This window comes from Mixophyes fleayi, chromosome 9, assembly GCF_038048845.1.
Source record: "Mixophyes fleayi isolate aMixFle1 chromosome 9, aMixFle1.hap1, whole genome shotgun sequence".
NCBI classification, from domain to species: Eukaryota; Metazoa; Chordata; class Amphibia; order Anura; family Limnodynastidae; genus Mixophyes; species Mixophyes fleayi.
Genome location: NC_134410.1, coordinates 36001404 through 36027279, shown reverse-complemented (window position 1 = coordinate 36027279; position 25876 = coordinate 36001404). Strand labels below are relative to the sequence as shown.

At 39.4% G+C, this 25876-nt stretch overlaps 2 protein-coding genes across 11 annotated transcripts in view; one reads left to right on the top strand and one right to left on the bottom strand.

Annotated features, from left to right (window-relative positions):
• The window catches only part of MAP7D3 (MAP7 domain containing 3), a 55005-nt gene extending 41753 nt beyond the window's left edge, over positions 1 to 13252 (top strand). For all 9 annotated transcript variants that reach the window (XM_075187275.1, XM_075187282.1, XM_075187281.1 and 6 more), the window contains 6 exons: positions 4828 to 4932; positions 5536 to 5589; positions 7166 to 7223; positions 7858 to 8062; positions 9127 to 9410; positions 11111 to 13252. In XM_075187275.1, the coding sequence (XP_075043376.1) occupies positions 4828 to 4932; positions 5536 to 5589; positions 7166 to 7223; positions 7858 to 8062; positions 9127 to 9410; positions 11111 to 11118 (714 nt within the window). In that variant the 3' untranslated portion in view covers positions 11119 to 13252. The remainder of the gene's footprint in view (positions 1 to 4827; positions 4933 to 5535; positions 5590 to 7165; positions 7224 to 7857; positions 8063 to 9126; positions 9411 to 11110) is intronic.
• Positions 13253 to 17009: 3757 nt separating this feature from the next.
• The window catches only part of FHL1 (four and a half LIM domains 1), a 57188-nt gene continuing 48321 nt past the window's right edge, over positions 17010 to 25876 (bottom strand). For both annotated transcript variants that reach the window (XM_075187284.1, XM_075187283.1), the window contains 5 exons: positions 22783 to 22964; positions 21234 to 21408; positions 20560 to 20729; positions 19419 to 19605; positions 17010 to 17975 (listed from right to left, as the gene is read on the bottom strand). In XM_075187284.1, the coding sequence (XP_075043385.1) occupies positions 17821 to 17975; positions 19419 to 19605; positions 20560 to 20729; positions 21234 to 21408; positions 22783 to 22938 (843 nt within the window). In that variant the 5' untranslated portion in view covers positions 22939 to 22964 and the 3' untranslated portion in view covers positions 17010 to 17820. The remainder of the gene's footprint in view (positions 17976 to 19418; positions 19606 to 20559; positions 20730 to 21233; positions 21409 to 22782; positions 22965 to 25876) is intronic.

The following is a 25876-nucleotide window of genomic DNA, read 5'->3' as shown; positions in this document are numbered from 1 at the left end:
CTACCAGTTTAGGGCGCTCCCATTTGGTTTCTCATCAGCGCCAAGAGTTTTCACAAAGGTCATGTCGGTGATGGCCAGTTGTCTTTGTTCCAGGGCGGTCAAAATAGTGCCCTACCTGGACAATCTTCTCTTCAAGGCTGAATCTGCTCATCTCTTGAGTCAACATCTGGATCTCGCAAACAGGGTGTTCGAGTCTCACGGATGGATCTTAAATCTAAACAAGTCTCAGTTAATCCCTTGCCAAAAGATGACATTCTTCTGTCTCACCATGGACACCAGAGAACAGAAGGTGTTGCTTCCCGAGGACAAAGCCCAATTCATTCATATCTTGACGACCCAGGTCTTGTCTCAACGCAATCCCTCTATGCTCCTCTGCATGAAGCTCCTAGGGAAGATGGTTTCGACATTAGACACTATCCCTTACGGAAGATTCCACTCCAGACGGTTTCGGCGGGATGTTCTATCGAAGGGGTCAGGGTATCACCTCAGATTGGACTTCCAGCCAGTCCATCTGTCTCAGGAGACCCGGTCGTCCCTTCACTGGTGGAGAATTCGGGACCATTTGATTGTTGGCAGGTCGTTTTCTTCAGTGTCCTCGATAATCATCACAATGGATGCCAGTCTTCAGGGCTGGGGGGCGATGACCCATCATCTTCGCCTCCAGGGCCTCTGGTCACAAGCAGAAGCTGCACTTCCGATAAACATTCTGGAATTGAAGGCTATGTTAATGGCACTAAGGGGGGGATCAGGCTCTTCTTCAGGGATTTCGCCTCCAAACCGACAATGCCACAGCAGTGGCATATGTCAACAAACGGGGGAACCAAAAGTGCCAGGGCAATGCAGCTGGCTACCCAGATCCTGGAATGGGCGGAACTATTCGTTCCCTCGTTTTCGGCAGTATTCATCCTAGGCGTGCTAAACTGGGAGGCAGACTTCCTAAGTCGACACGCAGTTTTGCCAGTAGAATGGTCTCTGCATCCAGAGGTCATCCAAATGCTTGTTCGCAGGTCTGGTCTTACGGATCTGGACCTAATGGCATTGAGACACAACCGTCAGGTTCCCAAGTTCTGCTCAAGAGTCATGGACCTCCTGACAGTGGATGTCGATGTCATGACAATGCGCTGGGAGTTCAAGTTGGGATAATTTCCCCCAATCCCAGTTCTTCCTTGCGTTCTCAAGAGGGTTAGGCAGGGAGATCTGCCAGTAATACTAGAGGTGTCCGGATTGCCGCGCAGGGTCTGGTTCGCAGACATTCTGTCCATGGCAGTCGGTCAGGGGTTTCGGTTACCTTTATGCGATGACCTTCTCCTTCAGGCACCGTTTCGACACCAGGACCTTCCTCGGATAGCTTTACCGGCATGGCTGTTGAAGCCGGCCTCTGGAGGTCAAAAGGGTTCTCTTCCAAGGTGGTGAACACTCTTTTGCGGGCTAGGAAACCTGTTTCTGCTCGTATCTACCACAGGATTTGGCGAAACTACATTCGTTGGTGTAAGAGTAGAGACCGCCATATCGCGACTTTTAATCTTCATCGTCTTATGGCTTTTCTACAGCATGGTCTTGAAATGGACCTCCGGTTGGGTTCCTTGAAGGTTCAGGTGTCGGCTTTATCAGTCTACTTTCAGTTGCGGTTGGCGGACATGCCAGACATGAGGACTTTTCTTCAGGGAATGTTGCACATTCAGCCTCCCTATGTACCACCCACTGCTTCATGGGATTTTAATTTGCTACTTTCAATGCTTAAGTCTCCTCCTTTTGAGCCTTTACAGTCAAAGGATCTGAAATTCTTAACATGGTTTTTATGCTGGCAATTGCCTCAGCTCGTAGAGTATCGGAACTTGGGGCACTTTCATGCAGGAAACAATATCTGGTTTTCCATAATGATAGGGCGGTCCTTCGTACTGTTCCGTCTTTTCAACCTAAGGTGCTATCGGGGTTTCACTTAAAGCAGAAAATTGTACTTTCAGTTTTTCAAGAACCTTCTACTCCTGGAGATAACCAGACGGAGCTTTTCGGGCTGCACGCATTAGACGTTCAGATTCTCTGTTTGTACTATATGATCCCCATAAACGGAGATGGCCTGCTTCTAAGCAGAGCATTTCCAGATAGCTTATTTGAACTATTAAGTATGCTTACATAAGTGCGAATCAATCTGTGCCCAGCCGCATTACTGCCCATTCCACCCAGTCAGTGGGAGCTTCTTGGGCCGCGCAAAATGGGGTCTCGGCGGAGCAGCTATACTGAGCGGCCACTTTGTCCTCTGTATACACATTTATTAAATTTTATCAGTTCAATGTGTTTGCGTCCTCTGACGCTAGCTTTGGCCGTAGTGTTTTACAGGCCGGGCAATCGGAGCGGTCCCTCCCTTATGGAGGCTGCTTTTGTAAGTCCCCATGGTAGCAGTGTCCCCCAGAAGGATGAAAGAGAAAATTGGATTTTTATACTCGCGTTAAATCCTTTCCTCTGATTTCATCTGGGGGACACTGTGTTCCCTCCCTTCTGCTCTTCTGCTGTTTGGTCTTTGGTTGTTTTTCTCTCCTTCCTTGGGGCTTTAGAATTACACTGAGGAGCTACAAGGGGGTTACTAAGGGGAGGGTTCTGTCAGCAGGTCACAAGTAACAAGTTAACTAGTTAAGTGCTAACTTCCTCACTCCCCACTACAACCCCATGGTATTAGTTTCCCCCAGATGGAATCTGAGAAAAGGATTCATCGTGAGTATAAAACTCCAATTATTTGTATGGTGACCTCAGTTATATACATTCTATGCAGTCGCATAACTTCTTGGTAATATAGGAGAACATGCCACCTTATTTCAATTCTAATGAAAAAAACTCATATGTATTCCACGTATATATAGGGAGAAAGACACTCTGTTTTTGTTTTCTGCAGGGCACAGAATGGTGCTGGAGGTGAACAGTAGTGCACAGTAATTGGCACTAACAGATATCTCAACATATTTACCATTTAGAATCTTATGTGTTTACATAACTTTTATGATTGTTTTATAGTTTTTTTGTTTTGTTTTTTTATTGAAGACTTTTTTCCACCACTGAATGCCTACAGAAGGAAATTCAGGACCATACGTTTACATGTGTAAATTAATATCTGGCCTAATATTTGTAAAATAAGAACAGTAACTAAATAGTAACTTACTATACTGTATTAACAAAATACAACAAAATGAGAAAAGAGGATCATTTTACATGACCACCATTCAGTCTCATAAATTTGGATGTTACTTTATCACCATATTACATAACAAACGGTCACAATCAGTGCCTGCTATATAGGTCATGTGAATATTAGGCGGAAACCAGACACAATATAGTTAAGGAAGTTACCAAAAGTATGTAGGACATTTGTATTAATTAACATACTACCATAGAGGAGAGGCTTAGAGGGAAAGTGAAGCTGTCTTTTAAAGGGCTTATCCAACAAGCTGTCTTTTAAAGGGCTTATCCAACCATGGCTGCCATATATATATATATATATATATATATATATATATATATATATATATATATATATATATATATATATATATATATATATATATATATATATATATATATATATATATATATATATATATATATATTTTTTATTTTATTTTTTTATAATTTTGTTAGGCCACCACCAATGAAGATGAACCGGTTTCTTAAGAGCTGTTTACTAGTTTTAACCAGTAACTCGTTGTGGGTATGTTAGGCCTTCGTGGCAAGGAACAGCGGTTCATGTAGCATTTGTTTGTTTTTTGTGAGGAAGATTTAACTCTTCAATTCGAGCAGGCAGACGGTGAACCCCATTACATTGTAGATTCATTTAGAAATTTAATGCAAAATTTTAATTCAACAGTGATCTTCAGCTACAGGGCATTTCCAGGGAAGAATGATAAAGTGTCTTCTAACCCATGACATTTGTTGCTTCTCCTCTGAACATTGGTCTGCACTGGATCTTGTAAATATGTCCTCTCCGATCCCTCCGCTTTCACAGCAAGCCTTTTTTGCCGTTCTTTCTGTAGAAATGGGATCTTTGGAATAAGCTTTGAATCATCTCAAACCACTAATGATGTTGTTGTGTTCTACAATGTGAATGGTCTCAATATTTGAGCATACATTCGGTTTGTCTCTGGAGTAAGTAAATAGGAATATTTGAGTTAGTTTGAGAACCCAGTTTAGTGACAACATATTTTGAGGGTGGTCAAAGAAGAAATTTTGCTTAATCAATAATAGGAAGAAGGTGCCAGAGGTAACAAAAGTAAAGTCAGTACAAAAAGCAGAATTGGATGAAAATCGGTGCATGGGAGGATGAAGATGTAGTACACTCCCAATCCCACTACTGTATCTGAAAAAGAGTTGGGTAGGACCAGCAGAGCAGTCTGTTCGCTGGGGGACATATTTGTCTAAAACTTTCTCAATAGTTACTAAATTCTTCTAGCCATACAGAGAGGGAGTATTGGACCATAAATACTGTTTTCAGCATAGCAATGTTTCAGTGCAGCTGGTTACTTAGTGGTCTAGAGGAGTACAGTTAGCAGTCCCTTGGGACCCAAATTGAGAAACACCAATTTACACTGCAGGGTCCATTACCATTATTCTTAGTAGGTTAGTGGCATTGCATTTTATTTTTTGAGTTGTCCAATTTCTGTAGGCTACTGCCCCATCCTCGGCGGTTGCTGATATTATACAAGTTCATCATACAAGTTTTACAATAGGAGACACAACCTTTGGGAAGTTGTGACCAATAAGCCATGCTATCGTGAGTTAGTTTAAAAAGCTGCTGCTAAAGTTCAGCAAACTATCAACATTATCTTTCTCATCTGTTTTAAGAGAGAAGAAGCAGAAGCCAAAGCTATGGAAGAAGCTGAGAAGCAAAGACAAGAACGGGAAAAAATCATGCAGCAAAACATGCAGGAAAGACTCGAAAGAAAAAAGGTATACAAGTCCCATGATGTTTCTATTCTAACGATGAACAGCCATTAGCACGCTAGATCTCCCATGTTACTTCAGCAGCCAGCGGAGCATTCAGGGGAATGGTGTTAGCAATACAGTTGTACACTCTCCTGCACCTAATGAGAGAATTATTATATTACAGGTCTGGGCAAATTTCTGCAAAACTTAGAAGCCAAGGCCAAAAGTCTCTAATTTAAATACGGTCATAACCAATGCTCAGGTTCATACTTGCATGGAGTACATTTGTGTGTGCCTACAAAACACACAACTCACACTTCTCTAACCCTAATTACATACGCAGCCCAGGAGGTCGTAGGTCACTGCATCTCCATACCCTTACTTCACACACACAAGTCTGTCCCTGATCTGCCTGCCATAGTGAAAGGTTCATGTTGTAGGCATGTGCAGCAACAGTTTTGGGTGAGCACAAAATTACAGCACACAGCCGCACCTATATTCAACTGCAAATCAGGCCCTTTATGTCTTTCAGGCATCAGTGCTTCTTGCATGGAGTATTGCAATAGTTTCATGTTTGGATTTTGTGTCTCTTGAATGTCATTTTCAATTGACCTCTTGTTTTTTTAGAGAATTGATGAAATAATGAAGAGAACTAGGAAGACTGACCAGATGGATGCTAAAGTAGGTGAATTGTATGGGTGCCCTTGTAACTACAGCCTATGTATTAGCTGACTTCTCAATAGAATACACGTAGAAAAACTGAACTCTATACATTCCTTCCATCATATTCCAAACACCTGCCTGATATCTCTTCATTAGTCAGTAACTCCCTCATTCTACCTCCTTCCCAAGTTTTCTGTGTCAACCATGCTCCACACTTTTTTTTTCCTTATATTTCTACAATCTTCTTCCCATGCCACTTCTACCTGTGCAACACCTCCAGAATACGTTCTTTCCTCACATGTAATGTGTTTCCAAGCTCCTGATCCTTGCCCTTATAACTTTCCACCTTATTTTGCAACCATCTCTGTCTGGCTGTCCAGAAGGAGACTTATGCCCCTTGCAGTCAATCATTAACGCTGCTGTGAGACTCCTCTACACTTCCTATCTGCTGCTACTCAGTTCAATTACTTTGTTGGCTTCCCATGAACTTCAGAATAAAATTTAATGTACTCAGGTTTGCCTACAAAAGCCCCTTAAAACTCCTGCCCCACCTATGTCACCAAGTTCACACATAGGCACCCTTCCAGTGTCCTCTGTGCTCCTTTAGTCATCTACTAACGTCTGCTCTCATAACCTCAACCCATGCACAGCTGCAAGACTTCTCTCATACAGATCCCCTCTTATGGTGCTCTCTTCCCTTCCCTATCACTCTCCTTAAGCCTAAAAATACTTAATCTGTCACTGAACATGTGTTTCTTCAAAGAAGCCTATTTCTCTTCTCTTATACCGTCACACACCATCTGCAGCTACAATTATTCTGTTACTTTTATGTATCATGTAGTCGTATGTCATTTTATTTTGCATAATGATCCCAACAATATGCAGATCTACGTATTATGTCGGTGCTTATTAAATAAAGAATAATGGTACGATATTGCCTTAGAACTGCTGTGACTTGTGCTTTCTATATGCATGTAGTAGATGATTTTGTTATGTGGGTACAGAAGTCATAGTGATTTAGTCATGTAACACATATGATCCATTATACAATAAAGTGATAATGTCAACTATACTTCTGTAACTAATATCACTTATCTGGTTGGAAGTATTTTGTATATTATTTCAAGAGTATAATTGTTTCATCATACATTATGGCCACTTCCCATAATAATCTATATTATACCTAGGGAGATGATATAATTATTGAGTCCACCCCCTCTGGGCCTCTACCTGGTTACCTGAGGCTGGGTGCTGGCAAGTGCCTTACCCATAGCACGACAAGAGTTTTATGGATGCATAGAGCTGCATTCAGCAATATGCTTTAAGTGACTGGGTATGTGAGAGGAGCGATCACTCCCCCAGTTATTATACATTGCAGACAGATTAATTAAGATGGGGTGGTCCTATAGTGTATGACCCCCTTAAATCATTACCTGGCTCAATGTCACTATTTTTCTATTCACATGTAAAGTTTATAGCAATAGGCCACGTGGCAAAGAAGAAAAACTAAACCTACATTTTATTATAGTTACTCATGAAAAAATATATTTTATCAGTATTGTAATTAATGTCATCATTGCTCCTTGTTTGGAAGGGTGAAGACAGATCTGAAGAGGATGAAGAAATGTGCAATCTAGAGAGAGAACTACAGGGTAGGTCACATTTCTGTATTGGGCATATAGCAGTTACAGAGTGAGTGTGGAGCTCTTGCGAGTGTGCATTCATTTCTAGTGTACATTGGTTCAAGTGTGTGCGTTAAGATTAAGTGATAAGATATTGAGATATTGTATAGAGTATGTTTAAAGAATTGAAGTCTGGGGAGGGTATGATATAACAAGATACATTATATAAGAGGGAGTGAGGCGGTTATCAAATGCTATATGGGGCATAGGTCAGAGGTAGCTCTAGGAGGGCATGAGGGAGATTTGTTGAAATTTACGAGCATCTCGCTTGTTGAGTGATTTCCTTAATGAAGGGTTACCTGTGTTGGTTACTACTTTTCTCTGTCAAATGCAGAATTAAAAAATCGACAAGAGTAAATTGGCACAATCCCTGACAACATGGAAACTTGTCATTAGTCACTGTAAAAAGCAATAAAACTTTATGTAGTAGTACAAGAAACCAACCGTGTTGGGTTAATTTTTATTTATCTGGGCACCAGAACCGACTAGTGAGATTCAGACTTATATTTATGTACTTATAGTCCCAACTATAAAGCACTGTGGAGTATGCTGGCACTATATAATTACATTTACTAATACTCTGTTATTTGGTGCTGCCTTTCAGGAGTCATAAATGGTGTTGATTTTTGTGAAGATTCAGACAGTCCCAGGGAGTTGGAAGAAACACCTGCTCTGACTTCCCCGAATCCTTTTTCCCAGGATGCTGCAGTGCTGGAGAGGAATGAATTATTTATTAATGGGGACAGTCCAGACATTGTTCAGAAACTTAATGGACACACTCCAGAAACTGCACCTGCACAAGAATCGAGGTCAGTGGAGACGAGGCAGTGTACATTGTGGGTTCTACATGGCATTAACATTCATACTAAAATAAGTGACAGGCAAAACTTGACCTGCTAGATCCCCAATTTTCTCTTTCCCATCAGCTAAACAAGGTCAGCCATGTTACCTATCAATGGATGGAACTTTAATGAGTTCCCCTGAGGATGCAGCAATGGATTACTGTTGGAGTGTGGTTGAGATTTGTTTTTCTTCAAGACTGGGTAGGGGACAGAGGAGGGGTTTGTGACAAGGATAAGTTTAAGAAACTGATGCAGAACAATTACAGGGGGACTCAGGATACTGGAACAGATGTTCTACAGTAGTAGTTCTGTCATGGAGGGAGGGGAGGGTGGAGTCCTGTTTATGCCAGAACAAAGTGTATTAATTTGTTTTGGGGCATTCCAGATACCTCCTGATAAATCAATTAAGCAGGTTGTCCTCTGCCCACAGAGCACCCACCAAGTCCTATTGAACATTTAATTTACATGCGTCAGGCAAAGGAAATAGAGGGCCTGTCCAGTGTAATTTAAGGGTCACTTTGCCTATAATAACATTACTATGAAACAATAACAAAGGGCATGACCCCAGCAGCAAACAACTGGGGGGATACCCATTTATGGAAGTCCCGTCTGTCTTTCATGAGACTTCAACCTATTATAGTGCTGTCACTGTGTGTCCAGGGATTACACAGTATCGGGCTGAAGCTGCAGGAATGAGACAGCCAGGACGTCCATAATGGGAGTGGATATCTCACAGGTGTTGTTATAAATGGTGGGTTACTTAGAGCACCACTCAGCAAAGCGACACCAGTGTCTCCTAAGTAGATAACAGCTACAAAGGTGCTTATGATGGTTGTAAGAATGGTAAATGTCTGCTTTTTAGATGTCACATCTGTTATTAGAAGAAAAAACAAATGGTGGAGAGCTCCTTTAAAAGTACATACCTATTTAATTAGTTTGTATTAGTAATTACAGTAGTAGTAGTGACTTTTGCAAACAATTGCAATTAATCTGTTTTCCATTCCTAATCCACATAACTCATCTAATTACAGCCAGATGACAAATGACACCGCTATACTGAGCCACGATCAATCGCATCTTAATGAAGATGATAGAACAGGAGATTGTGTACCTAATCTAAATGGGAAATCTGGCACATGGACATTTGAGGAAATTATTCATCTGGGAATCCATTCCAAGACTGCCAGTTTGTCTGATTCCATCACTACGGACAGCTGTAACCAGGACCTCCTAGAAGCTGCTACAGTTCCTCCAAAGTTAGCGTTTGAAGAAGGACAAGTGAATGCCTTGTCCACAACCATAGAGTCTGCTGCAGGTACATTGTGTATATAAAAGAGGACAAACGGACCACAGGATGGTTGATAATTTAATATTCTTTTTTTATGCTAAAAAGAAAAACTGCAAGTCCATTGGTCGCTGCCAGGATAACATAGAGGCTCCCAAAGACACTCCAAAGCAAATCCAAAGTTTCAGAAGAGATCTGGTGCAGAGGTCCCCAAAAGAGAAAAAATGCCAAAACAAGTGCACCCAAAATAGGCGTTTGACATTGTATAAAACATTATTCCTTCTTGATGTGCAATGTAGTAATGTGTCCTGTAAATAATAAAACCGCAATACCTTTCTCCTTGTTTCGTCCGGAAAGTGACTTTCCTGATGAAGCAAGTTTTTATTTGTGAAACGCGTAGAAGTGGTGACTGAGCGGAGACTAAACATTTTCTCTTACCCCTGAAAGCAATACACAACATGATTTGATATTTGTGAAATTGTAGGTGCATTCTCAATTTTACTTTATATATGTTGAAGATACTGTGCCATGATTTTATCAGAGAAAAATAAGAATTTTCTCTTTGAACAATGGATCTCTGAATTCAGAGATAGAAAATCCATTCAATATCCCAATTGGGTGAGTGATTCCATAGTGTGATTATTTATCATTAATACCACAGATCACACTGTATTTTTGTGTTTTTTATTTGAGCACAACATTCCTAAAGGGTCACTTCAGGCTGTTGAAGACAATCACTTTTAAATTCTTAAAGGTATATTTTCACCTACCCAAGGTGAGTAGTTTTACAGTCCTCTTAGTCACTATTTCCATACAAAGTACAGTTTTGTGTATTAACAGAACAGATTACTACACTGGGAAGGAATAATTATACCATGTCTCCAAACACACATTCTGGGTGAGTTTGTATTCACATACTGTATATATGTCCTCTGCGCCAGATCTCTACTGAAACTTTACATTGTATATAAAACATGCTGGACTGCTACAATTACACATATAGGGTCAAACCACTAATAATTTATTCCTTATCACTGTTACGAATGCATGTTTATATATGCAATGTAATGAGTAGACTATGCTACAACCAGTACTGCTGAGCTGGCATGGATACTTCTGACTTTCATTAGGAGAGGGACTCACTAGAAGACTTCCTCTCAATATACAGTTTACCTCATTAGGAAGTCCCCCTAACTGTGCGTTTAGAGGTCTGCTGGAAGCCCTTCCCTGTACCTTACTTTCTCCGCTTGAAAACAAGTCGGAGCCACCATTTCTGAGCCTTACAAGGACTGGAGAGTAACTATGTAACGTGCAAACGGTTGTCTACAAGAAGAGTACACTGCAAGTTCACCTGACGGGATCTTTAATGCCTGACGGGTACCTGTACCCAAGCACCACGCTCTTTACATGGTTACCATTGGCAACTGTTCAAATTTACCCTGTGGACCCACTCAACAGCACTCCTGAAGATTGGGACCTTATGCTTACTTTTAAGTGTCTGGTAGACCAACTACTAGATGTCTTTAACATTTTTGTTGGCCTGGTCACTCAATGGTGACACCAGTTCCTAATCCATTAATAGGTTGAATATTTATTCAATCCACAATATTGCTGGATAAGTGATGGGATACACTTTAACTGCAAGCTCAATATAATTTTAATAATGCATATTTAGGTGATTAACTTTTATTTAGGTAACAAATACTAATCAATCTCTCTTCTGTCCGCAGAGATGTGACATCTCCACAGCCGGCATCCTCTGATTGCACTTCACTCTCCAGTATTTAATAAAGCGCTGAAGCCTTGTTGTTAAAAGCTGCTACTTCATCATATTACTTACATGCAGGAATCACCTGGCAACAGAAGGAACTGAGGTTATACTTACATATTTCTTCAGGGAGATGTTGGCAATATCACTTTTTGTTGTGTTAGGCAGTTACACAGGGTCTCACAAGTTTAGTCCTCATTTTGTTACTTCTAACTTTGACAGAGCTTTTCTTTTTTTTCCTGGGATCAGTAAAATGCTGTACTCTTGATGCTATGAATTCCTAGCAATCCGGTTATCGTCATTGGATGTCCAGTTCTAGAATTTACTTGGCAATACTAAATGATTGTCCCCTGCAACACAGTTAATGCTTTGTATAAAGCGAGAGTATATGCTAAGAATAATTCATTTTAGAGCTGCTTAGAAATTAATGAACCAGGGTTTTTTTTTATACTCGTTAATGACTTTCATCCAGTGCGCAGTAAGAGTACCCCATGGCTGATACTATGAAAAAATAATGTTCATAAAACTGGACCACACATGTACACAGAATGAAGGCAGCTATTTTGTGCCCTGATCTAATTATTATCCACCGTATGAGTTCACTGGGGACTAGTGACATTGAGGAATGAGGCACTAGTCACGTGACTAGTTCCTAGTGAACGGATAGGCTGCATTCACATGTATATTGGTTCAGCCCATAAAATGACTGCCTTTATTGTGTGTGAATGACGGGTCTGCTTTAAGTGTCTCGTGCAACTTTGCTCTTGTCACAATTTTTTTAAACATTTCATTTTTTTTTTCATTTATATGTATTTAAGTTGCATATGTAAGTATTATTTTATTGTGTACATAAACAGCAGTATTAGACAACTACTTGATCTTTTTGATGTTTCTGTTGGTTTTTAAACTAGGTTTTACAGTGATGTAGTTGTGAGTGCTGCCACAGGGTCCTACCTGCAGCAAACCAAGACATTTCAGCTGATTGATTTCACCAGGCTTCACATTAACCATATTATTATTTGAATGAATCTGGATAATGTCTCCACTAACTGACCTCTCTGCTCAGTCAGTGGTATTTTCCAGCATTCTGATTCATTACCTCTAGCTTAACCAGTCTTCTTTAATACTCTCTGAACTCCTAAAGAGCCCCACATAGTGTTTGATTTACAGAGACTCCGATAGTTACAGGTTCTGAAACTCTGCTAGGTAGCACAATATGGATGGGATTTTTTGAAACGCTAATTTGTGGATTGTTAAGATAATATATATTGCTTTGGCAAGAGTTCTGTATTTTCAGTCCTCAAGTGCCTTTAGCGAGACACGATTTATTGTTTTCCTTGCTTTCACGTGGTGCACCACACAGTACAAAAGTTGATTTTTGCCAGCGTTTATGAATATACATTTAATAGCTAACTTGTGGACTAGTTTTGCACCACTAGTTAGGCGGGATTAACGATTTTCTGGTCTCCATGGGCTGCTTGTAGTACAAATTTTTCAATTTAATGTAGCAGGTTTCAAGGTGACGTATGCTTTGACAACAGAGATGAGAATCTATTTATTGCAGGCTAATCCTTTTAATTCTGCTAGCTACAGTTAGTCATAAGACACAAAGTGATGTCACTTGTTCCTAGTAAGCTGGTAGGCCGGGTTCTCAAGTTTTGTTCTGCACACAACACGTCTGTTTTCATTGTGTGTAGGCTATAGGTACACTTTAAAAGCACTCAAATGCTAATTTCATTCATTAAAAACTTGTGCGGTTATCTTGTCAAAATGTCTCTCTTAAAAATATTGATATCAACGAAACAGTTTGTGCATGTTGGTCATGGGGAACGGTAGAAGTCCCTCACTGTACGATAAAATCCCATTCAGTCTTACACCCGTCATCAGATTCAGCTTGGTAGAATTGTTCAGACAGAGCAGTGCCTTAGATAAACAAAAAGTTTATGTATTTTTGTATAAACACTGTTTAATTCTAGCAGAGACAATCTAACCAGTAAATTGCTTATATTTTGTGTGCAACTGTTACATGTTAATTTCTTAGTTTACAGCTACTTATGTAAATATATATGTGCACTGTTAAATAAACTTTACAATTTAAAAAGTGTGATTTCTTAAACCCTTGTTACAATAATTTGTTTAAATATTGTCAATGGGGGGGGTTATCCCATTTGAGTTAGTTTATCTTCAAAAGTTATTCTTTGCCTTCACATCACTGTTTTTTTTTTTATTTAATATTTTTTTATTGAGTAAAGTAATATAACAAGATAGAAATAATACAGGATATTAGTACCCAAGTTACTATTCAACATTTCTCAAATTATAAGTGCGTTTGTGACTACTTTGAACGCTATCTTATATTTGAGTTGCACACGCTAATACCCATGTGCATCCAACTAAGAAACCAGGGAATACTAACAGACTGGGTAAGAGGGTGCGAACTGAAATAGTGCTGGGAAAAGGTGGTTAGTGGTCAGGAGGAGGGGGGCTATTGTATGTACTTTCATAGCTATAAAGGCTCCTAGTGCAAAGAGCAGTCTCCTTTCCAACCTCCTGCTCTGCACTTAGAGGTAAATGTTCCCTCTTTGCCCTAGTCACCCATTGATCTTATGGGTAAGTGTTTACCTGCCACCTCCACCATAAGTAGGTGGCACAGAAGTCCTCATACCTATTGTCAGCTGCCTAAATAATTTCATCCATGTTCTTGTAATAATCAGTTCTACTGAACCAAATTTTTTAGGTTTAAGGAGGATCTCCATCGAGTGTTATCATGAGATATCAATGCAGTTATGATTACTCCTTAAGGTGAGTAACTGTGAAGTAACTGTGTGTAAGTAAGCCAGGGTTAATAGATGCTGAATTTAATTTAAGACCTGTTATTATATTCGGAGAAGCCTGGTATCCCCCCGTCACAATTTAAGGTCATGAATGTGCAGACCTAGCGCTATAGAACAAAAATGTTCCTAAAGAATGCAGTGATATGATCCCTACGGGGTTTGTAGGAAAATATTCTGGGTTGTGTTTATAATCAGTACATGGTAGTACAGTTAAAATACAAAAACAAGATGAAATAAATGATTCTCACACTATAACAGTATAGGTGTGGGGGAAAACCCTTGTGGTGGGGAGGTTGTCTGTTGGGAAACTTATACTGTCCAATAACCAATTAAATCTCTTTGCAAATGCAAAGTGGTTTAATCGCTGTGAGATGAATCTCTAGTTTTTTCTATGTTCAAATAACAGTTGTAACAATAAAGTACAAGCAGTGTGCATAGCACCAACTGGAAGTTCTTCAGGTCCTGTTATTGTCATACTGAATTCTTGGGAATCCAAATGGAGAACGCTGTAGAAAAACTCACCTCAAACTTTCCACCAGTATGCATGTGTGTATGAAAAGAAACAGCTAGAAAATGTCTAAATTAAAAGGAAATAACATTTTATTAACAAACTAGTGCTTGAGGCAGATTTTTATATATATATATATATATATATATATATATATATATATATATAGTTTATCAAGTCTTCTCAGAGCTCCTGTGTTGTGAGCAGCAGCATGTTTCCACTCAATCCGTGTGCGTTCCAGCTTGTAATTTCTGTATTCCATTTCACAATAGTGTCTGAAGACGTGGTACCAATGCGCTTTGTCACTGTGGAGGTTTGACTCCAGGGGGATATCCTGTATGCGTACTGCGTGTTGACAATTAGATGCCGGGTGGATGTTGCTATGTGTCACCATAGCAGCAAGCATCTCTGTTAAAGTAAATATGCTTTTCTTTTGTATCACAAGAGTTTGCGTAATGACGGGCGTTTTTTACAGTTGTGTCAAAACATCTTGTCTACCTTTAATTGCTGCAATATTTATCCATTCTGTTGATATTGCTCGTATCATAACATTGTCCAGTTGGAAAACTAAAATATGTCAGAATGCTGTGCAATATAATAATACCATAAGTGTGTTGCCTATACACATGTAATATATCTGTGCATACATGAGTAGCTAGTAAATGGATTAGCCCTTCAGATCGTGGTCTTTCTACATTGTAGAAAATTACTGAGGTATAGGTTGATCACACTATAAGTTATACAGATTTTTGGTAATCATGATGTTATTAATATAATGTATAATAAATCACAGGTTGGGGGTCACATTTCATAACAACCACCATCTTTAAGAACATCATTTTTGTTATATAGCGCTAAATCTACCCATTTCTAATTTGCTTTTCAAGGTCTGGACACCCTTTAGATCTCGGCAGTTGTCACCAACATTCCCCAATCCTAGAACACCTAACCTGTATGTGAGATATTATCTACAAGATAAGATCAGCCTGTAACTATGGTCTATGGCACAACTTGGATGCTGTGAACGCAAAGAACAATAGTTGTGGTCACTCTAGTTCCTTTCTTATAGGGAAAATGCATCAAACTTATTCACAATCCATATTTGAGTAGATACATGTACATATTTGTAACTAGGAGAACCAGTTGCATGATATACATAATCAGTAGATACCAACCCTATCAGGGTGCATGGAAATACCCTATATTCTTAAAGAAACTATATTGCATATTAATGTTTCTTATGCCTGTGTTCAGGGAACCATAAAGTGGTGGTTGAACTTATATCTCTGTGAGCATTCAGAGAAACGATATCCCAGTCATAGAATTCCTTACTAAAAGCTTGTGTGAACAGACAATAAAAACATCTTAAAACTGATTAGAATACTGATAGACTTCTGGACGGGGAGGCTAGGAATGGGTTTGGCAACAGACAGCTTTAAAAAGTCATGAAATTTATGTTGAAAATTGACAGTTCCTGGAGGGTCAGTATGCTACTAAGGTTCTGTTCACTTTCTAGCCTTCCCATATCATGAAAAGTTGTGGAAGTTTTTCGTTTTTATTCTTGTATAAGAAACTGTTTGCATTTGTGTTTTCTATGTCAATATGTTGCTCTTGTTTATATAATAAACTTTTTGTGACTTTGATATTAAATTCAACTAAATAATGTTCTGTCTTTGTGTCCTTAACTAGTTCACATGCCATATGGCCTTTAAAATGTATATTTAATGCTACATGTAAGTGTTTAATTTATAGAAACTATTTAAAATGCAGTTGAGATAGTGTTTTGAGACAAATCAAGGAATAACTGAAGATTTCGCCAGAGTGCCTGCTGTGGAACTAAATCTTGTTGGCAGAAGTGGTTTGTTAATATTGAGAGAGAGCTCTAGTTTTGGGTATACCAGGTGGTTTGTTTTGGTTAACTTTAACACCCACACGTCACACATGCCCAAGTGGGTGTTGTCATGACAATGCAGAAATAGCTGTGATTCAAAGATCATACCCCAGTTATTTCATCAGTCACTATATCCAGGTCTCTCTCCCATAATTAACTTATAGATTGTGGAGTGTGAGCCTCTGTGGAGCCGTGCAAAGACCTTTTAATGGGGACAAGTTCTCTTTGAGCATCTCACAGGATCTATCGATTCCATAGTGGTGGATTTGTAAATGCTTCCAATGCATGGTCCCATTTAGTTCACTGCTACTGATGTATGATTTATCAGCTACACTTAATGTTTGTATTGTCAATCTGTGACACGTATGATTTTTATTCTTTCAGTTAAGTTTGGGCTCAGTGATATCACTGTACCTCTCGTGAGTACACTTTTCCCATGTTAGGTTTTTTTCTTCTGCTGCTTCAAACATTTGAAGAATCAAAACATGGCACTTTTTTTTTTTGTTTTTATTATGTTAAATATTTCAGAATGTCAAACCGTTCTATGGTATAATACACACATTTTGACACCGTACTTATTAAGGTTTTAAGTAAAAGTTTCTTCTGTTTGTTGTTTTTTTTTTTACAGTTTTTGTTCCAAATCTTTAATGTAATCCAAACTGAGTCAGTACATGTGACAGTGAATAGAACATTGAGAACTTTATTTCTTAATTATACCCATTTTAGTCTGTAACTATGTACCCAAGTTCCCTGTCTGATTTTCTTTCTAACAAACTCTTAGCTGAATTTTCCCCTAACTCAGAATGAGATACTAATGTAAAGCTTATGGTTCGTGGCATTTACATGTTGCACTTCAGTTTAGCTTTTACACATTTTAAAACAGGATTTGTTATTTGTATCATGCTATGTAATTAGGATTCTTAGCAATATAGGACGCATACATGAATACTAACAATGTACTTTATTCCATACATGCATGTTTGTAGCAGGCATGCTAGTATAAGTTGCTTACCATAGCTGTTTCAATCATTTGTATAACTGTTTATGAATGTATGTATAATCATTCACAGGATTTAAGTTCAAAGCCAAAACCTACTACTTGGTTATAATGAGCCGCTTCTGTGAATAGCAATATGAAGCCTGCATATTTAAAAATGTTAATAGCCTTGATTATCTTTCTCGTGCAGTTATGCTATACATAGTACTCCGATCAATTTAAAAGCTAGATCTAAAAAAATAAACTTGAACAGACTTCATCATGCATAAAGATTGTGTATTTATATGTAATAAGGAAACTAGACGGGTATATGCTTACAGATTACATTTGATATAGACAATATAGAGTCCATGCATATTTGTTATAGTTGTAGACTTTAAAGTTAATCATTTAATTGCAAGTGGTCAGCATATAGACGCTGCAACGGATGTGGTGTGCCATCTTAGACTTTCTTGGCACAGTCAGGACAGTAAATCTGCTCGTTATGGCGTACAAAACGCTTGTTAGCCAGAGAGAGAGAGCACTTCTTACAAGTGAAACAGTACTCGTGCCAAGAATGCCCTTCATAGTTCACAACGTTGGATCCCTTTCCGAACCCTGTTGGTGGAAGAGAATAACATTAGTAAATCTTGTACGACCAACCCTTGGATTAGCTGCATGCAGACAGTTAAACTAGAAAGGGGTTTATCTAGTGCTAGGGACTCCTTGTCTTAGTATTCTAATCTGCTTGCCACCTTGTGGAGAGTATAGGCACAGAAGGCAGCTATGGGGGTGCGTGGTATTTTCAGTCTTAGAGGAGGAAGGGTAACGTGAGCCTATCCAGTTTTTTTTTTAAACAAAAGATGGCTCCTATGAGTATAGGTATATAGTTTTGCTAATCTGTAACCCTTCTACTCAGAGTTTCAAAAAAACAAAACAGAAAGCGCAAATTAGTGCTGATGTTTGGGGACATGTGTTACAGACATGGGGATAAATGCATCAATGTGTGCGATTCTGGCCAATCACAGATATTCTCCAATAGTGCTGGACAAGTTTAAAACAGCACCTTGATTAAAGACAAAACCTGCCTTTTAATTAAATTGCCATTTAATTTACCCCATGGTCTATAAGTGTTTGTACTACAATCACTGCCCTATGATGAGGTCTGGGTAAGATTGAAGTGCGAGTAGATTTTAGTCTTTGTGCCAAATAAGGGAAGCACCCTACTCTGTGTATCTGGAAAATCCCAAGCGATCCGGATAATAGTCCAAGTGCCTGTATACCAAACTATCCAACAAAATGGTTCCTCTAATGGGGATGTAGTGTGTAAAATACTCACAACTACATGGACCAGTTGGAGATATCAGATAGAAAGGAAGTCATGTAGAATTCGAGTTTCTTTAAGTGTGTGTATATAGATTGTTTTACGTTTACTAACCGACAGGGATATCTATCTATAGATCGCATAAAACCTGTCCCACAACATGGAATATTTTGACCATACACAATTTATGTTGTGTTCTTCCTACTTTATTTAGCTCTTATTTTAACTACATAAAAAATATTTGAGGTGCTAATAAAGTACATTCTGAGCCTTTGACCAAAGCTGCTGAGCAATTGCTAAATTTTAAGAACCTATTCCTCATTTAAAAAAATATGGACAATTATACAGGGATATTTTGCTATTGGTCAGAGGACTCCTCTATACATTTCTGTGTAGACAAGCACTACGCTCAACAAGGTGGTATTATAGATATTTCAGAACAGTGCTAGGTGTTTATTAGAGGACAATACTCTAACATGCTCTATATGACAAGTATATGGCTACTGAATGCCTTTAGTGAGTTGTCAAATCTACAATTTACACTGATGACATTAAGTCAAACACTACAATTTTAACTTGTGTAGTTCACTGATCATTCGCAGAAAAATACATTTAACCCACACATATTTTATCCTTAAATACCTGTGGATCACTGACAATCAGTGAATATAAACATACTTAAAGCATAGCCAGACTGTTTATAATCTAAACATTTCTTTTCATTAAATAAGATGTACCTGTTATGGGGTTGTTACAGCCAGAACACTTCTTTGCTACGAAAGTCTTGTAGCAATCCACACAGTAGTAATGATCCTCAACAGCAGTGAAGCGCTGACCAGCCAACTTTTTGCTGCAAGTTTCACACACAAAGCAGTCACCATGCCATGGCTGATCCTGGTAGGTTATCCCTCCAGAAGTTATGGGCTACAAAACAACCATATTGTTAACACACTAATGAAAATGTCAGGTTACAAGACTATTAAGCCCCTGATACGCAATTTTATGCTACAAACATTTAGTAACCACACTAGCAATTCTCTTTAAAACTGCACTACCACCTGCTGAAAAAGATTTATTTATTTTTTTACTAATAAGCTCCTCCAAGCCTTTTGCAGACTGGCAAAAAAAACCCAGGGGGTGTCGGAAGGAGAACCTAAAACAAGCTACCACTTGCCACGTATGAAATCCTTGTAATTGTACTGCAGTATATCATAGCAACAACAACAACTAACAAAAAGGTCTAAAAACATTGAAGCAGCAAACTCTGAAAACCAATACTTGTCATTCTCAAAACTTTTGCCCATGACTAGGCTCTAGTGCCACTTTTACTACCCAGTAAAGGCAATTTACAGTAGTATGTGGTGGGAGTAGTATAGCGTAGAGGCAGAAAGCTGGGAATAATTCCTGCCTACATATAAAAAATTAGCAAATAGAGGTGCTGTGGATTATTGACAGTCCCAGCACTTGTTTAGGTCATAGTGCCAGTATTGCCAAACAGAATGATATGACCAAGGAAAGAAATAGGAATAGTCACACGGGCAACCTCAGAGTACAGAACTTCCCCTGAATTTCAATACATTGTGTGTTAATAAACTAATCAAAATTGCATGCCCAAGTACAAGGGTATATAAACATAGTTACACACATCTGTTGTGCAGTTGCATGGCTGAATTCACCAATGGTAATGGCACAGCCATGTAACAGGCTAATCATATATACAAATTAATTCAGTATAATTATTGTCCAGATTTAGTTATTCGTGTGATTAGTTTTTGGCATTATACATTGTGTTTCCTATGTGTGTTCTCACCCACCTAAACACCGATAACTTCATAACAATAGTGGAGAATGTTTTGAATGATTGAAATCAAAACTTACGTTCTTACACTTTACACAGTGTTTTGCAAACTTCTGCTCGTGGCAGTTGACACAAAAGACATCCGTTCCCTTTGGAAAGAAACTCCCCGTCCCTATGGACTGCTTGCAGTTGCTGCATGTGAAGCATTCTTCATGCCAAGCGCTGCCCTTATATTCAACATTTTTTCCACCTGTAACAAGAACAGAAGAGTCGCAATATAAAAGGATGTGATGAAACCTGGGTATCAGCCTAAAGGTTGGATCTTTTATTGTGACAATGCCGCCTATTTGTGTGGTTTGTAGATAACTGCGCACACAGGCTGATAAAAGGTCTCCTTTAAACTGCATCTACCACCGTGTCTGAGAACCTGCTTATTATCCTGTACGTGGGATGTTTTTGGACCACACATGGTTATTTCCAGATATCGCTGTAGCCAGCAATAATGGTTAAATTACACGTAGTTCTTTCCAGGTACAACATGCTAAAATACTTTGCAACTGCTGTTGCAGGCAATAGTAAGTCACCAATGGGAATACAAAGTGGATTCTGAGAAATGACACCTGAAGAGATTGCATAAGTGTAACAGGCGGTATTGTCATTGTGATGTTCTCTCTGTGACAAAGATCCAAAACAACTGGACTGTGCTCCCTAAACTGAAAAGGGTGCTGGTGGAAGGAAGTGTATTGTGATTTACCTGGCTGGATCAGCTTGTGGCATCCATTGCAACGCAGGGAATCCTCTCTGGTCGTACACTTAGAGCACAGGATTTTATTGTCCTTGGCGACAAACTGTTCATTGGCCAGAGGATGGTAGCATTTGGCACAGCGGAAGCAGGTATCGTGCCAGTAACGGCTCTTATAATGCAGTTCCTAAATATTGACAGAAGCCAATTATTATATGGAAACACGTACCTAGAAACAGCTCAGTGCACAGGCCGTGGTGAAGACTTTTTCTTTGCCAAATGACACATCCATAGAAATGCAGGACAATGGTACTTAGACATTTAGTAGTTTCACGTATATAGTTTGGGCAAAATGGGTTAGGTGGACCTTTAAAGGAAAATCAACCTTGGCCATTGTATTTTGTCATGTAAACATTTTAATACAGTTTTTTTTTTTTTTTTACCTAGTGTTGATATATTACAATAATACTACATCATAAATGAATACATTTCTTCCAGTGGTTGCTTTTGAACTAAAATCTTGTGCCTCAGTCATGTCACTGATTTCTAGTGAATTGATAGTTATTTTGTTGAGAACAAGTCTGTCACTACTGTATGCAGAAGATTGGTTTATGCCTAGATTATTAATTTATAGTCTAAAAAAAATGTTTAAATCACATTGAGTCTTTAGGATGTCACCACTAGGTGGCAGCATTTGATCATTGTATTGCCAAATAGTCAGACACTTCAGGTCTGTGCATGTCTTCTCCATGTTTTCTGTGCAGCATGGTGTCATGTGCAAGTTTTTGAAAGACAATTTTAACAAGTTGAAGTAAATATAATATTTGTGTAGGAAGGACTGAAAGTTTAACACTTTTGAAAGTGGGAAACGAGAGAAAAAAAATAGCCTGTTATTCCATATTCTTTACAGCTGGTCCTCGAGAGCTACCAACAGGTCGTTTTCAGGATTTCTGTCTGTAGAAACAGGTGGGATAATTACTGACCCAGCCACCTAAATTATCTCACCTGTCCTGAGGATGGAGTCTGGGTATCTCTGCTTTTATAGTATACTAGATTTTTGGGTAGGCACAAAAGAAGCTACTTGTGCAGCATTAATGATCAAAAACAGTGCCTAGGACACCAGATTTAGTCCTAGTAACTAACAAGACCATCTCCAATTTGTGTTCTGATTGGATGACAGATCAACAAATCAGAAGCAGATGTGATGCGACTATAGATTGTGTCAGGCCACAGCAGGGAGATCAGTTTCACAGATACCCAGCTGCTAGTTATACACAATAGGCAATGTGCCCCTATGACGCTCGTAGCAGGAAGCCCGTGTATCCATAAGACTCAGCTGCATAATACTAGCTTTGTGAACCTTATGGATATGGAATAGCTGCAACCGCTTTATCTACAACAAACTTGATATTTCATATTGGAGGAAATATAACATTGCTGCAGCCATACTCTTCATTCCCTCCTATCAGATGGTAACACATTGATTAGGGTACAGAATTCAGTCCAGGTGGCATGCAATTATATTGTTCATCTGTTATATATTGCCCTCCCCCTCTCTAACCTTGGAATCCACCCCGATGGGTTTCCTGCACTCAGCACAGGTGTTGGCACAAATCTTCTCAAAACATTTTACACAGCAGTTGTGTCCGTCCTTCTCCACATACTTCTTCCCTTGGAGCGGGGCTCTACAGTAGTGGCAGTCAAAGCGTTCGGACATTGTGCCCGCGGTATAGTGGCGTGGACCTGCAAAAATAATTATCGTTAGGGGGGAACAGTAAGTATTACGGATGATGTGAATGCATTCTGTTCTGTCAAATTGATAATGGGGAAAAGTTGTATGCAATCTGTATTTTGACAGCTGTCTGTAGGGATCATTGATCCCTCAAATGGACATGTAGCTTGTATAGAAATAAATATATAATTAGCTTGTTCTCCATATTGGACCGGATCATCCATGAGGTGGCCATGTGCAAATGTACACGTTGTTCATCCGTCTGTTTTAAAGAGGGCCAATCTTGCCTTCATCTAGAGCAGGCCTGTCCAACGTGTAGCTCTATTGTGAAACTACAAGCCCCAGTATGCTTTTCCAGCAGATAGCCAGCAAGATATGCTGGGACTTGTAGTTTCGCAACATCTGGAGAGCCAAGGGTTGGTCAGGCCTGATGTAGAGTGTCAGGATCAGACAAGTTGGATGAGATCACTTTGGAAGAGAATTTCATGCACAGGCCAATAGCAGTGATCTTCTGCCAGTGGTTTTGGGCATGATTTAATGTTATTTGGAATATCATCAATCATCATGCTTGATTTTAGGCCACACAAGCTCAAGGTGTGACCACTTGCCTGATATCACCACATATGTGCCCAATTTAAAAGTAATGAAAACCACATCACAGTACTGCGAATGGCAAAGGGATTCTGGCCAAAAACGTCATCCCAGAATTGAAAGTGATCATCACATGATTGGCACTACCCTCGCGGATGAGCTCTGATCCAGGAACAAATTGCCGTTTACAGTTCCCTCTGCCACAATGCAATAAATACTGCAATGTGCCGGGGAATTCAATCCCATTAAGACCTGATTGTGTTTTTTTTTTTCTGCCACCCCGTTTCTTTCTAAACAAATTCCAAAAGTATAAAACTTTCTAGAAGAGGATACATCTATCTAATTGATTTTGGTGCCACAATAATTATTTCTCTCCTAGGGGATGGTACTGTGCTGTACCAAAAAATAATGTTGCTGTCCGCAGAGAAGGGAGGCAGTAGGATCTGATCAGGGGCATATTCTGATTGGTTACTGCCTTAGTTATTCCCTGTAGCTACAACCAAGGACATCCTCCTGATGAAATCTTTCTGGATAAAACCATTGAAGCAGAGTGCTGCCTTGTTCATTCTAGCTGTTTACTAGGTGACTAGTCCTCCTACATCCCCCTGTAACCTCTGTGGTACTCCAATTACAGCAGTGGGCCTTATCTTATCCTAAGCTTATTTATTAACTCATATTTTCTATATAGCACTACGTAATATGTAATCATACACATCTTTCCCTGCCCCAGTGGAGCTTACAATCTATATTCACTACCACACGCACATACCCTAACCAAGTTAGAATTCAATTAAACTACCGCTATGTCTTTGGCGTTTGAGACAAACGCAAGGTGAAAATACAAACTCCACAGATACGGCCCTGGTTGGAATCAAACCCATGACCCACATCTCCGATGACCCATATATCGGAGTACTGCTATCATTACTACTCTACAATTAGTGCAGACACTACTCGAAGGATACTTCACCATTTGGTGCCTCTTTACCAGTTTTGTATACAGACTAGGACATGGCAAACAACAGGTTTTGAGAAAGTCACCGCCCTGTCTGAGGAGTGAAGAATGTGTATTTTTTCTGCATTTGTGACTGTTGACTTATATACATTATCATTATATACACTGCATGGGTTTTGTGGTACTTTAGGTATTTATCTGCATACTGCCAGAGTGAGATTTGATCTCCTTCCTATATTATTTAAACGTATATTTATATATTTCTACAGCCCTCTCTGTCCCAGACACACTTTCTATATTTCACTCATTTTAATTTTTATATTCTGCAGTGTTTCTATTTTATTAATACAAACATATCAACCATTACTGCCAAGGGTAATACTAGGAGCAATAATTCCAATAATAAAGTATTTCCTCCAATAATAAAGTATTTCCTCCCCTAGAACCCTACCACTTACTGTAATTCTTACCACACCCACTGGCGTCTTTACTACTAAGGAGAGAAGTCCAAGCTATATCTGATGACCAGGATCCTGTAGAGCAGGCCAGGCCAACCTATGGCTCACAAGGTGTTGTTAAACTACAAATCCCAGCATATTTTCCCAGCTATCGGTGGCCTATCTGTTGGCAGAGCATGCTGGGATTTGTAGTTTCACAACACCTGGAGATCCACAGGTTGGCCAGACCTGCTGTTGCGTATAGAATGAGGTATCACAGAGAGCATATAGGAAGGTGGGCAGGGGCCATATTGAGTAACATTTGCACATGGCAGCCAACTGGAGCTATAGAATGGTAATCATTACTGACAGATTTGTATTACTTTAAAGTGGCAAAATAAATAAATAATAGTCCTGAGAAGGGTCGGTAATATGGCAGGGTTGTGTACTACATAACCATGCTGGAAATGCCGACAGTACTTAGCGCGACATGATTACATCGAAGACCACATCGCCGACTGACTGGTAACACAGACTGCTTGAAACGGAGTCTTAAAGAAATTGCGGCAGCTGAACATCCCGACACGGTCCGACGATGGCACGTTGAAGGGACACACTGTCATTCGAGCTGTAAAGGTAGCAATTTAAGGATGTGGCACCTGTAGAATGTACATGACTTAGTAAAGAACCTTGTACCGATGGCGCTTCCTTAAAACCCTACCTTAACAGCTCGGATGACTGTGTGTCCCTTCAACGTGACGTCATCGGACCGTGCCGGGATGTTCAGCTGCCGCAATTTCTTTAAGTCTCCATTTCAAGCAGTCTGTTACCAGTCAGTCAGCGATCAGGTCTTCGGTGTAATCATGTCGCGGTAAGTACTGTTGGCATTTCCAGCGTTGTTATAGTGAGTACCACCAATAGGGCAGCAGATATCTTACCC